Raw genomic sequence first — 13,673 nt, forward strand, 5'->3', positions numbered from 1 at the left:
TTGTTCAGTATTATGTTGCCTTGCTACACAAATTATGCTTAAAATTTGCTAAAATGTTTATAACTTGTAGTATTGATGTTATATATTGCAGAATAACTATATTTCAATAAAGCATATTGAAGTTGACTGCAGTGTAACTGCAGTACTGTTGCAGTTCACTTTTGACCTCCCTATAAGTTAAAGGAGTAGTTCACCCAAAATGAAAATTCTGTCATTAATTACTTACCCTCATGTCGTTCCAACCCCGTAAGACCTTCATTCATGTTCAGGACACAAATTAAGATATTTTTGATGAAATCCAAGAGCTTTCTGACTCTGCTTAGACAGCAATGAAATTGACACGTTCAAGGCCCAGAAGGGTAGTAAGGACATTAATAAAATAGTCACTGTGACATCAGTGGTTCAACTTTAATTTTATGAAGCTATGAAAAAACCAAAATTTATTCAACAAAACAAACTTTTATTCAACAATTTATTGCAACAATTCATCCTAGTACTGTCACGTGAAAGAAGGAGGTGGTCTGGGTCCAGATGCAGGTAAGTATTTTTAATGAACAAAAAACAAAATAAACAGACAAACAAAAGGCCAACACGGCACAACACGACATAAACTGAAACACTAAATAAACAAAACCAAGAACACGATCAAAGGCCAGGGATTCAGAAACACAGAATACACGACAGAACTAAAGATAATGCAGACAGGATGATGAGTGGGAAATGAGAGTTCTTATATACTGAGTGATTGAGAACAGGTGTAGATGATAATGACATCTAGACAGGTGATAACAATTAGGAAGTGCAGTGCAGGGAACAGCGACCTCAGGTGGCTGAGGGAAACCCCACAGCCCAGATCGTGACACTACCCCTCCCCTACGGAACGGCTCCCAGACGTTCCCTGAGGCCAAAAACAGTCTGGAGGGAGGAGGAACTGGGGAAGGAGAATCAGGGAGAGGGATGGCGGGCCAGGCCCGTGCAGCGAAGCAACGTGAGCGGACCTCGCCGCCAGAGGAACGCGAACCGGCATCGCCGCCAGAGGAACGCCAGCGGACGCCGCTGCCCGAGGAACGCGAGCCGGCATAGCCGCCAGAGGAACGTGAGCTGGCCTAGCCACCCGAGGAACGCCAGCAGTCACCGCCGCGTCCGGCACAGAGAAAGCGGTCACTGCCGCGTCAGGAACAGAGAAAGCGGTCACCGCCGCGTCAGGAACAGAGAGAGCGGTCACAGCCACGACAGGAACAGAGATAGCGGTCGCCGCCGCCTCGGACACAGAGTGGGCGGTCACTGCCACGTCAGGAATGGAGATAGCAGTCGCCGCCGCGTCTGACACAGAGAGAGCGGTCACGGGCGCGTCAGGAACAGAGAGCGCGGTCACCGGCGCGTCAGGAACAGAGATAACGGTCGCTGCCGCGTCAGGAACAGAGACAGCGATCACCGCCGCTTCGGGAACAGAGATAACGGACGCCGCCGCATCAGGAACAGGGATAGCGAACGGCACCGCTTCGGGAACAGAGATAGCGGACGCCGCCGCATCAGGAACAGGGATAGCGAACACCGCCGCTTCGGGAACAGAGATAGCGGACGCCGCCGCCGTCTCGTGAACATTAACAGCGGACGCCGCCGCATCGGGAACAGAGATAGCGGTCAACGCCGCTTCGGGGACCGAGATAGCGGACGCCGCCGCCTTCCCGCGAAAGAGCGTCTCCACCTCCGCCACAAAGCAGGGGCGCTTCCGCGCAGCCTCGGCGCTACGGGCGTCCATCGCCGCCAGGCAGGCGTAGATGTATTCGAAACGAGCGGCCGACGCCGCCTCGAAGGACATCCCCCCCGTCTCGGGAACAGAGCGGGTGGTCGCCGCCCCCAAGCAGGGGGACGCCGCCTCCTCGAAAAAAATCCTCCCCGCTGGACCTATCTGTGCTGTCTGCATTCTGTCACGTGAAAGAAGGAGGTGGTCTGGGTCCAGATGCAGGTAAGTATTTTTAATGAACAAAAAACAAAATAAACAGACAAACAAAAGGCCAACACGACACAACACGACATAAACTGAAAAACTAAATAATTAAAACCAAGAACACGATCAAAGGCCAGGGATTCAGAAACACAGAATACACGACAGAACTAAAGATAATGCAGACAGGATGATGAGTGGGAAATGAGAGTTCTTATAGACTGAGTGATTGAGAACAGGTGTAGATGATAATGACATCTAGACAGGTGATAACAATTAGGAAGTGCAGTGCAGGGAACAGCGACCTCAGGTGGCTGAGGGAAACCCCACAGCCCAGATCGTGACAAGTACTCTTGTGAACATGTGTCGAAGACTTACATGGAAGCTGATTCGTTTTGACGCCACACTTATGGCAACTGAAAATGTATTTATGTCGAGCCAGATTAGGCTTGTGCAGCCTAAATGAGTATGTGAGAGAGACTTTTGCAGAAATAAAGCAAAACAAATGGGCGCAACAGCACTCAACATAAGTTATAGATGCATACTGCTATATAGCTTATTATGATTTATGTACGCACCATTGCACAATGTTTTCCTGAATTATCCACAATTGCAATGTGATACTGATTTTATACAATAGTAGTTCAATAAACAAGAAGTTAAAATTAAGTGAATTACATTTTAGACACAATATTGACTGTTTTTGCTCAATTTCACTGACGAAAATACTTGCAATCAAAGCCACAGCAGAACTTTTGTGTGTCTCTGAGCAACACATTAGTGTTTTGTTACTGAATGAATCCACGTTTTTTAATGAATCAAATGAGTCAATGATTCAGTAAACCATTCATAGAGACATTTCTGAATTAATCAGCCATTTGAACGAATCTGTTGAATGAAAGACTAAATGACTTACTTATTCAGTCATTTGCCGCCACCTATTGGTGGCTTGGTTTCATATTTAAAAGTATTACTGAATTTTCCCCAACATTTCTTATTTGTATGTTTAAAAGGTATTTAAAACATTCATCTTATAAAATGATTTATGTATTTGCAATTTTGCAGTGTAAATGCACTTATGGCACCTAATCAAACAGTCTGTGTAAATACTTCTATTGCCACTTCAGATGCAGCTTCTGTTTCCTACAGTGGAAAGATGGTGTTTGTTGATACTGATTTCATTTAAATGGTAACAAATCTACAGTTTCTTATTATCTAACTGAATTAATTGACAATGTAAGAATCGGATGTGAAAGATGACACATTTGAAAAGGTTAGGTAGTTTCTAAACATAGTTAGAAATGACATCTGCTTTGTTACATACAGCAACTAATTTTCAGTCAATTGTTATTTCTACCTCTTTCTAGTCACAAAGCACTTTATTTTGAGAGTTTGTCACCTTAGAATTATAAGGTTCTATCTAACATTTTTGTCAAAATTGAGTTAGTCACTTATTTGTGACAATTTATTTACATTATGTGATATTTCATTTGTAAGCTGTGTACATTTTGGGCCTTTTTTTAGAAAACAAAAATGGTTTTATCTACAGAAGTCTATGGAACGCAAAAACTTTGAAGCTCAATTTCTCAAAAGTGCTCAGAATGCAGATATTTTTTAAATCATGCATTTTTTTTGCATTGAAAAAAAAATGCTGTCAATTATTGTTCTAAGAAAGAAAATCTGCAAAAATCGGTATCGGCAGGTCACATTTACTAAAAAATCGGAAATTGAATCTGTCATGAAAATTGCAGTCGGTGGGTTGGGTGCATCTCTGGTCACATGGACTATTTTAACAATGTCCTTACTACCTTTCTGGGTAGCAACATGGTAGTTGCATTGCTGTCTATGCAGGGTCAGAAAGTTCTCAGATTTCATTAAAAATATCTCAATTTGTGTTTCAAAGATGAACGAAGGATTTACGGGTTTGGAACGACATGAGGGTGAGTAATTAATCACAGAATTTTCATTTTTTGGGTATACTAACCATTTAACTGCAAACAGTGCAACTGCAACTTCAGGGCACTGCAGTACAGTAAACGTACATTTCAAAAAAGCATACTTTAAAGGGATAGTTCACCCAAAAATGAAAATTTGATGTTTATCTGCTTACCCCCAGGGCATCCAAGATGTAGGTGACTTGGTTTCCTCAGCAGAACACAAACATATATTTTTAGGGATGCACCGATACGAATCGGCCGATCATGCTTGCGCGTTTTGTCAGTAAAGCCGGTTCTGTAATCAGCGGTAAATGCCATCAGGTGCGTGATTTCACGTTGAGCCGTATATACTACACACAGCCGTTGTTTACCGACGAGCTGCGCAAATCAATGTTCATTATCAGTGTGAATGTGCGCAGCTCGTCAGTGAACAACGGCTGTGTGTAGTATATACGGCTCAACGTGAAATCACGCACCTGATGGCATTTACCGCTGATTACAGAACCGGCTTTACTGACAAAACGCGCAAGTGATCGGCCGAATACGGATCGGTGCATCCCTATATATTTTTAACGAAAACCGGTGCAGTCTGTCAGCCAAATAATGGGAGTGGATGGGCACCAGACCTTTAAAAGTAAACAAAAACATGCACAGACGAATCCAAATTACAACCTGCGGCTTGTGACGATACATTGATGTCTTAAGACACGAAACGATCGTGTTTTGCGAAAAACTGAACAGTAGCCTATTTATATCAGTTTTTACCTTTGATACACAGTCACGTCATCTGTCATGATCACGAGTTTAGCATCAGGCACGTTACATGTGTACGCGCTCTGGCTTAGTATACGCAAACGCCGGAAGCGATCTGTCACATGTATACAACACTCATTGTTTACACAGTGCACAGAGATTGTGGGTATAGTGGCTATTCAAAATGGTAATAACTTGCGCTTATCCTGATCGTTCAAACCAATTTAAAGTTAAAAGATTACGTTTGCTTGCGCAAAATCATCCGGGACTTTTCACGGCGTTTGCGTATACTACACCAGAGCGCGTACACATTCCCGGTCGGCCGGCCGAAGGATTTACACAGCGGATCACAAATTGAGCGGGCGCGAGGCGAACACGACCGGCCTGAGCTTATTAGAATCATTGACGTTACTAAATTCTCCGCGAATAGCGGCCAAATATTCCCACATACTCCCCCCTAAACGTCCAACCAATATTTATATCAGTTGCTCACTCTCTATCAGTGCCGGCCCTCCCTATAGGCGAACTAAGCAGCTGCTTAGAGCCCCGCAGCCACTAGGGGGCCCCCACTAGTGGTCCGAGTCATTACGTTGCAAAGCGCGTGGCTGTCACTAGCCAAGTTTCCATCCAGTTTTTGCACTGTTTTGTTATCGACAAAGAGAATATGTGTAAAAAAAAACTGCAAAATGTGCTGTCTACATCCTGTTTTCCTTCCAACCGGCCTTTTACCGATAAAATGGTGTGCGTAATGACCTCATCCCTAAAAAAACGAACTGTCGCATAAGTTTTGGTGTATCGCAAAAAAAAAAAAAAACTGCCCTTGAGCTGTTTCCATACATAATTTCACCTATATTGCGTAAATTATATAGGCTAGTAGACTGTTCTTTATCCATTTGAAACAAAACCTAATATTAAATTGTATGTTAGCTAATTTTTATTAACAAGTGTCATGAGTTTTTTTTTTTGTACTTTGTTATAGACTATTTACTTGATCATCAACAATAATCATAAACAGGAGCAGTTGTATTATTATCATTTTTCTGATGAACTTTTATGGGAATGTTCATTTCGGTTATTTTATTTCTCCTGACAACCGACGGTTGTTAAGACATTTTTAACCATTAACTTACAAGATTGTTGAATTACAATTAAAGGAAATTTTAATTAATACGCGGCTGTGACCCATTAAAAATACCTACATTTGTTTTCCATGGATTAATTTTATACACGCAAAAAGCAGCATAAACAACAGAGTGTGAGGATTCACATGGTCACGCACCTGCAGCGCTTCTGCGAACGGAGAAAAACATTATACAGCTATATATAAAATAAATAAAATAAAGTTATTTTCTAAATAAATTATGAATTAACAAAACGAAAGAAAAAAATGTGAAACAATTAGCAGCCTATATCAACCTATGCAGAATTTAGTTTCATTTTTTCTGATGCGCTCTTGAGGCATCCTGTGTTTGTTTCCTTTTTACAAAAGCACACTGTTTGTTTTTATTGTGAATGTGCATTAATAAAATAAATATTTAGAATAGTTTGGAACAATGTCTTATTCTTATATGACCACAAACGAAGGAGTAGGCTATTGTAAGTTGTTTCCACTTTTACAAGGGGAAAAAAAAAAAAAAAAAGATTGTGTCGGCGCCTCCTGCGCGCAGTTAAGCATTACTAACTCGACAACTTAGCTTCATTGTCATAATAAAATACAGTCAGCCAAACATATTGAAAAACTATTTATATAAATAGTAAATAAATAAATAAAATAAATAAATGCTATTTTCCCCCTTTTATTTCAGAACAAACCCTATAAATTTAATGGAACAATACTCATAACACAAGAAGAACAAAAATATAAAAGCCAACAAGTTAATTTAAAATGTTGTACTTATCATTCCAATATCCACGTAAAACAAGATCTACAGAACAAAATGAATACATTTTAACTTGTAACGTAGCAAAGCCCCTTTTCGCTACAAAAAAAGTGTTTCCAAACAGATTTTTGCGACATTTGAAGTATGGATTTTTAGAATTTATGCGCTAAAGTTAAACGGAAAAAGATTATGTCGACACATGAGAAATTTTATCGATAAGACATTTCCATCAGCTATATCGGTAAAAATTCCGAAGCGCTAAATTGTTTTGTGTTTTTTTTTTCATCCAGATTAAAAAAAAAAAAAAAAAAAAAAAAAAGATTTAGTATTATATTAAAAGGGGAGGCCGGCCAGTGCGGTCAGAATTTTCCCGCCCCTGACATCAATGTATCGTCACGAGCCGCAGGGTGTAATTTGGATTTGTCTGTGCATGTTTTTGTTTACTTTTTTAAAGGTCTGGTGCCCATCCACTCTCATTATTTGGCTGGCAGACTGCACTGGTCATTAAAAATCTTCGTTTGTGTTATACTGAGGAAACAAAGTCACCTACATCTTGGATGCCCTGGGGGTAAGCAGATAAACATCAAATTTTCATTTTTGGGTGAGCTATCCCTTTAAGTCCACTGTGTAACTCCAGTACAGTTGCAAGTGAGAAAAAAAAGTGAAAAGGTAAACATTTTGACAAAAGGAACACTGTATAAAGTTGTACTATCATGCATTTTTTACGTTTGCACTATTATTGTGGTTAAAAAACACAGTGCCAGAGTTACCACACTTGTATTGCAGTTAAAAAGCAACTCAAATTCTACATCCCTAAGTAGTTTAAAAGTGGCTATTAAGTTATTTATTAAGTTATCATTCTGAATTGTTGTGTAGCTAAATGTTAGCCTGAATTACTGTGGTAGGCACTGGTTTACACGTTTACACAATGAGCAAAACGTCACACTTTCACAGCTCGTTCTAAGCCGAATGTTTACCCGGAATTAGCCATATTTAGAATATTATGCCGTTAGTAAACGTCAGAATGTTTCTCTATGGCTCTGGTAAACGCAATCAGTTACAACGCAACAGTCAAAACCATTCAGTAGACGTTCTGTGCTCTGAGTCCATTTCGATGACGAACTTCGACGACCGAACGCTCTGACGTTCCAGCCGCTCAGAGCTGCTGTGGCATGCTGTCTCCATGGAAACCAGTTTAGTTGGTGCAGTGCGTTTGCGTGGTTTGAATATTCCTGCTTGCTAGCACATCCACAATATAAAAGACGTAGCTTTTAAGAAATGGCCCGCGTTGCCATTTAAGCTAGATTTACAGAGGATTTACTTGAGGTGAGCATTCACCAGACAAAATGCACGGCTTTGTCGAGAGGAGTTTTTTCGACAGGCCATATTTTTCAACTTTGTTGTCGTATTATTAGCGAGCTAACGCCACCGAGGCAGGTGAACAGGTATGTGCGACCAGGTTAAGCTGCGTATGTAGTTTGTCTTGCATTTAGGAATATCAGGGATCTTTTCTTCACATGACAACAACCATATCTGGATGGTTTTTATCATAAGCGGGGGAAGGATTTCATCTGACCACAAGCACTCGACATCTTGAGCTGCTCCATTGGGAAAACGCGCACCAAATCCATCTTTTTCCTCGGGAAGTAAGCAACACTTTTATCGCAGGAATCCCTTACTATGTGCCGTCAGCGCAGGCGCGTCAGCTGAAAGCGCGTGTAGAAACTGCACAAACAATTGAACACCACGCAAATAAATTAGTGATAGATCAAGCTTTGCAACCAGTGGGACGCGTTTGTCGTGGGAGGACCATCCTCTCTTCATCAAAGACCTCACATCAGTCATTCACTGTCAAGGAGCCACAATAATGACAGGACTTTGACACCCGCGTCTGACACATTGACGAAGACACTTAGGACAGATGTTTGTCAGGAAAATGACGCCGAGCCAGTCCAGTTTGTTTGGAGAGATAGATGACCTGCAGGATCTTACTTTCATCGAGAGACCCATACGCAGGAGCCTAAAGGTATGTAGAATATTTTCTTCTCAATAAATTACTATTAACTGTTTCGTATAGTAGTCATAATGTGCTGTAACTGTAACGTTAATAATGAGGCGCTCAATACTTAATACATCTTAAGAGTGGCGGAATTTTGTTTGGACGCTGCAGCTGATTTCTTTAGGGAACGACTAAAAACATTCAGACGTTTTGACGCTTCACGGCAGTTTATTCTACATTATCGCGTCGTACTATTATCATTATTTGAAGTAGTAACTGTACTAGCATCCTTAGGGAAGGACGGGGGTTGCCCACTTCAGTCTGCTGAGTGACGCAGTTTCTGTCAGCTGTCCGCATCACTGCTTCGCCTCCTCGTTTTCGCGCCTCACCACTGCGGAATAGAGGATTTCCACTTCAAACCATAACGTTATTCCTATCGCTAACTTGAATTCCTTCACGTAAAGCGGTTGCGTTCACATGTGAGCGTCGTGTTGGGCGTCTCTGCAACCATGTACCTGGCAGCTCTGAAGTTAAGGATACTCTCTCATCTTTCAGACTCAGCAGCATCATGCGGGAATAATGCAACGCCTACAGAGGGGGCGGGTGTTTTCTGTCCCTTATCTTTTTTTAATGGGGAGGTTCCACAGAAAAGCATCGTGGCTCTCAGAGCCCTAAAGTAATAGACTAGGCACCCACACATGGCTCCCGTCCCCCACACTATCTCTTCCCACGCAGTCCCTCTTGCCTCGCATCCTGCCTCCCTGCAGCCTCCTCACATATTTGGCTGAGTCATCTGTAATGGAATCTTGCCCAATTACTGGCCATTCTTTATTTAAGATGCACTACTTTTGCAGATTTTCATCTTTGCTATGGAGACGCTCAACATCTTATGCTAATGACTTCTGCTTCCTTCTTTATAAGAGAGCTGTGTTTGTTGTAAAGTGCCGATAGCAAGGCCAGGTTTCATAGCTGTTCATCTTGTTTCCACCATTTGCAGACTGCAGAAGAGATTGACAAGCTCACTGTGGATGAAGATCTGAATGACATAGAGCGAGCTGTCTACCTTCTCAGGTAAAATATGACCCATTTGTGGCACTGACACTTTAACTGATCTTAGTTTTGAAATTGTTAGGTCAAGTTTACTGGATTAAAGGCCGGTTCACACCAAGAATACAAGCTATAAATATAACTAACCCTAAGCGTCCATACCAGCCTTCTGTTTATTATAAGCGTGAGCTGCAGTTATGTCTCTTGTCTTCTAATAGCTTGAGTTCTTTAACGTCGAGTGCATTCTGATTGGCTGTCAATGTTTTTATCGTGGTTTCATCAGGTTGTGATGTGATGAAAGTAGTGTCAGATCATTTCTATCATAATGTGATTTAAAAGATTGTCAAAACATATGCATGACAGGGATTTGGCTTCATCTACTGGTTGTTGATTGGATTGATTCTCTCATCCAAATGGTCTCTGTTACATAGATAAAATAATAATAATAATAATAATGTAACTAAATGTCCAAATAACCAAATTACCAATTCTACAGAATTGGTCCAAAGTCAGAGTTGGAAATCTTTCATGTCTTTTTCCAAAAAAGTTGTATGCATGCAAATTGTATAATATCCAAGATACACATTTCTTGTAATTGTGCAGTTAATTCTCATATTTTCAGAAAGGAATATTTGTCCTTTCCCCAAATTTGTCACTACTAAAACAGTAATAATAATTTAATTAGAAAGGCTATATTGACCTATTAAGATTCTGCTTACATCTGCATTGCAAATATAGCTATTTTTAGCTATAATGCTATTTTATAAAAAAAAAAAACATTCAGAGGTGAATCAATAACAATTAAATTTTCAACAAAATTTCAAGTGTAATTCATGAGATTTGTATTCTTTGTAAAAGGCAAAAAGTTGATAATACTGATTTCAAAGGTAAGGATTCATTAGTTTGAATATACATTGAACCAAAAACATAACATCTTAGTTGATAATTCAGTATACTTTATTTTTGACAAAGCATCCCATGTTTTGGTAGTGACTGCACATTTTTGGTAGTGACAGTAGTGCTTTGGTAGCACATCACATTACAAAATTTTAACTTGCAAACTAAAACACAACTAAAACATACCAAAATACTAAAAATTGTTCTAACTGTACTAAAATTTAGTTTATTTCCCCCAAATATGAAGATCATGTATTCCCTTTTGTCACTACTGCAAAATGATGACATGTTTTGTTGGTGACTGTTTTAATAGTGACAGTTGTGTGGGATAACACCCAAAAAAAGAGATGTCACTACTAAAACTCCTAAAACTACTAAAATTTTAGATACTTTTGAACCTAGCTCAAAGATGCTAATCAGCACATGGTTAGCTAGCACAGTTCTGAACAGTGGTACAAATATAAAAACTAAATGTTATGGAATAACTTCCAAAAAAGTGTGCTTAATTGCAGAAAAAAGTTATTTGGTTGTGACGTTCCTTAAAGTTACACAAAGAGTTTTCAGACTATTGAACACATTTACCTCAAAATGATGGGACCTATTCTACTCACACTTGTAGCTATGAGAAAGGGAGGGAGACAGAAATATTTCATGATCATAAATTTAGGGGTGTAGTTAAAATCAGTCTCAGCCAATGGACTAATTTACAAAGAAAAAAATATATACTTTATCAAAAAGATACTTTTAAAAACAACAATGTAAAAAATATTTTAAAGTGCCCCTATTATGCCTTTTCAAATATGATATTTCATGTAGTGTGTCATGTAGCTGTATGTGAACATAAACTATCTGCAAAGTTGTGACGCCGACAGTGCACTATAAATAAAGTTTTTGTCTATCAAAAAAAAGAGTCGGCTCACATTCGCCTAAACGAGTCGTCAGCAATTCGAATCTTTTTTCTGTAACGGCCACACGTCACGAGCTACACATTTGCGTAATGTCCGCCCACATTCAATTTCGCGAACAACTTGCCCGCCCACAAACAGTAGGCCTACCATTTTCACGTGGATTACATCATGTCAAGAAGACGCCCTGCGCTGTGACAGCCTGTGAGAGTGAATTTGTTTTATATGCCCTTCGGAAAGATGAAACTATCAGTGGTTAACATTAATTTTTTCAACACCTCAGCAGTCCAATGCCAATCTTGTGTTGTGTTCGCGTCATTTTACTGATAACTGCTTTTCCAATCTTGGGGAGTAACGTTACAACGCGAGATTCACCAAACGCTTGGTTTTAAAAAATGGATCAGTGCCCAGTTTATTTGGACCGGCTTGCTCCTCTGAACTTCTACCTGTAAGTATGATTAATAATTGATGATTGTATTTTCTAGCGATCGTTCAAAATACGTCTTTGTGTACGTTATGGTGTGTAACAACCCCGCACATGTCTTGGTAAGCGGCTAACTTGCGTTTCTGTAGTTCTGTTGTTCAGCTGTGAGTGCAATGTAGTCTAAAAAGTCTTGTGATTGATGCAGCTTGACTGTCTGTCTGCCTTATTAGTTTAAGTAATGATAATGATAAACGATGGCTTAACGCAGTGTTATGGATTGTACAGTGTTGAAGTTCACAACGTAGAGGTGTGCCCGGTTCGCTTACAAAAGCAAATTGCAAACACTGTCCACAGTTAACATATGACACCCACTGAGAAATGTCCTGCTCCGGTCGTGCTTGCAAAACAGTTTCTTGTCGATGTGACACTTCAACCGTTTCATCGTCAGACTCCGGCTCGAATTGATAGGGTAAAATCGAGGCTATCTTTTCTATGCATTAACAGGTCTCCGCAGCTGTCATTCAGTTATGCCAATGGGCGTTTCGTTTTGCGCTGTAGCGGTAGACCAATCCAAAAGGACTGCACCATCTGACCAATCACAGCAGTGAGGGCTCACGGAAAGGAGGGGTTTAGAGAGACTGATTCTTCTAACTGCTTCAAACGAGTCGTTTACGAATCATTTAGAAACGGGGTAAAAATAAATCTAATTTTGGAGAAAACTAAAGTGTTTTTTGAACTTGCATACATGTAAACCTGTTTTAAGAGACTATTACAACAATATTAACTACCTTTAAAATGGCATAATAGGGGCACTTTAATATCATTTTCATAAGTTTAAATTTAGAGGTTAGAGTTTGAGACAGCCCAATTGAAAGTACCCAATAAATGATATTTTTAAATATATTAACCTTACTAATATTTTTTTATTATTGTGGGTTTCAATAGATAATAGAAGGATCTTAGCAAGCATGAAAGATTTGAATACTTTAATGCTTTTTAAATGTGTTTTTTGGTTGTGGGACAGCAGTTTGCACCAATACTGTAGAATGGCACATTTACTGACAAGCAGGTGCCATTTTTAGCTATACTAAAAAAGTTATCACTTGAGCAAGATTCGAACATAAACCTCTCAAGCCACATCATCTCAAACTATGCCATGTTTTGCATCGTTAGTCAAGTTTATGCGTCACAGATTGTCAAAATGAGTTGTGCTCTTTGCTTTTTTTTTTTTCACTTGACACTCTGGAAACTGTTTACCCCTGCCAGCATTGTTGGCTGCAGCTGTTTAGCCAAATGTGTATCCTGGGTAAGCTGACCGCACAACAACTTCTCAGTGCTTGCTGACTGGCACAGAGCATTCAGCTCAGTGGGTCAGGGCAGGCAGTGTCATCGCCGCTGTACTAGTCTTATGAATAATGGATTGCTTAAATGGTCTCTCATTGAGATCTAGGTAGAGCTAGCTGACTGCATGCTCATCTCAAAAGACTTTGAGGAGTCACCACTCTTAAGTTTCAATGTTACTGTCGCTCAGATGCAGGTTTCGCAGTGATATAGTGTTATCTGATCATTAAAGTTAAATGGATATGGTGCTGATTACTGGGGAGACTGAGTTAAAATTTGATTTCCCTAGAATCTGCACATCTAGGGTTTGTCTAATCTTACAGTATCATGAATTTATAGTTAGCAAATTCACATTGGTATATTCTTGATTAAACTTTGTTTTAGTCGAGTTTTAGACTAGTTTAAGAACATTCCAAACATTTACAAAAGTTACATTAGAAGGGACACTTTTAATGACTAGATTTTATTCATATAGTTTGTTTTGTTCTTATACCTGTTTATCAGTATTAAAGTCCCCATGAAATCAAGTTTTTTGGCTTTTA

The 13,673-nt window shown here is 39.8% G+C and overlaps 1 protein-coding gene across 1 annotated transcript in view; it reads left to right on the forward strand.

The window, feature by feature from the left end:
• The first annotated feature begins 7,720 nt into the window (after positions 1–7,720).
• ppp4r4 (protein phosphatase 4, regulatory subunit 4) overlaps positions 7,721–13,673 on the forward strand; it is a 35,080-nt gene continuing 29,127 nt past the window's right edge. The window contains exons 1-2 of the mRNA XM_073853192.1: positions 7,721–8,544; positions 9,515–9,588. Coding sequence (XP_073709293.1) covers positions 8,440–8,544; positions 9,515–9,588 — 179 coding nt within the window. The 5' untranslated portion in view covers positions 7,721–8,439. The remainder of the gene's footprint in view (positions 8,545–9,514; positions 9,589–13,673) is intronic.

This window comes from Garra rufa, chromosome 13, assembly GCF_049309525.1.
Source record: "Garra rufa chromosome 13, GarRuf1.0, whole genome shotgun sequence".
Lineage (NCBI taxonomy): Eukaryota > Metazoa > Chordata > Actinopteri > Cypriniformes > Cyprinidae > Garra > Garra rufa.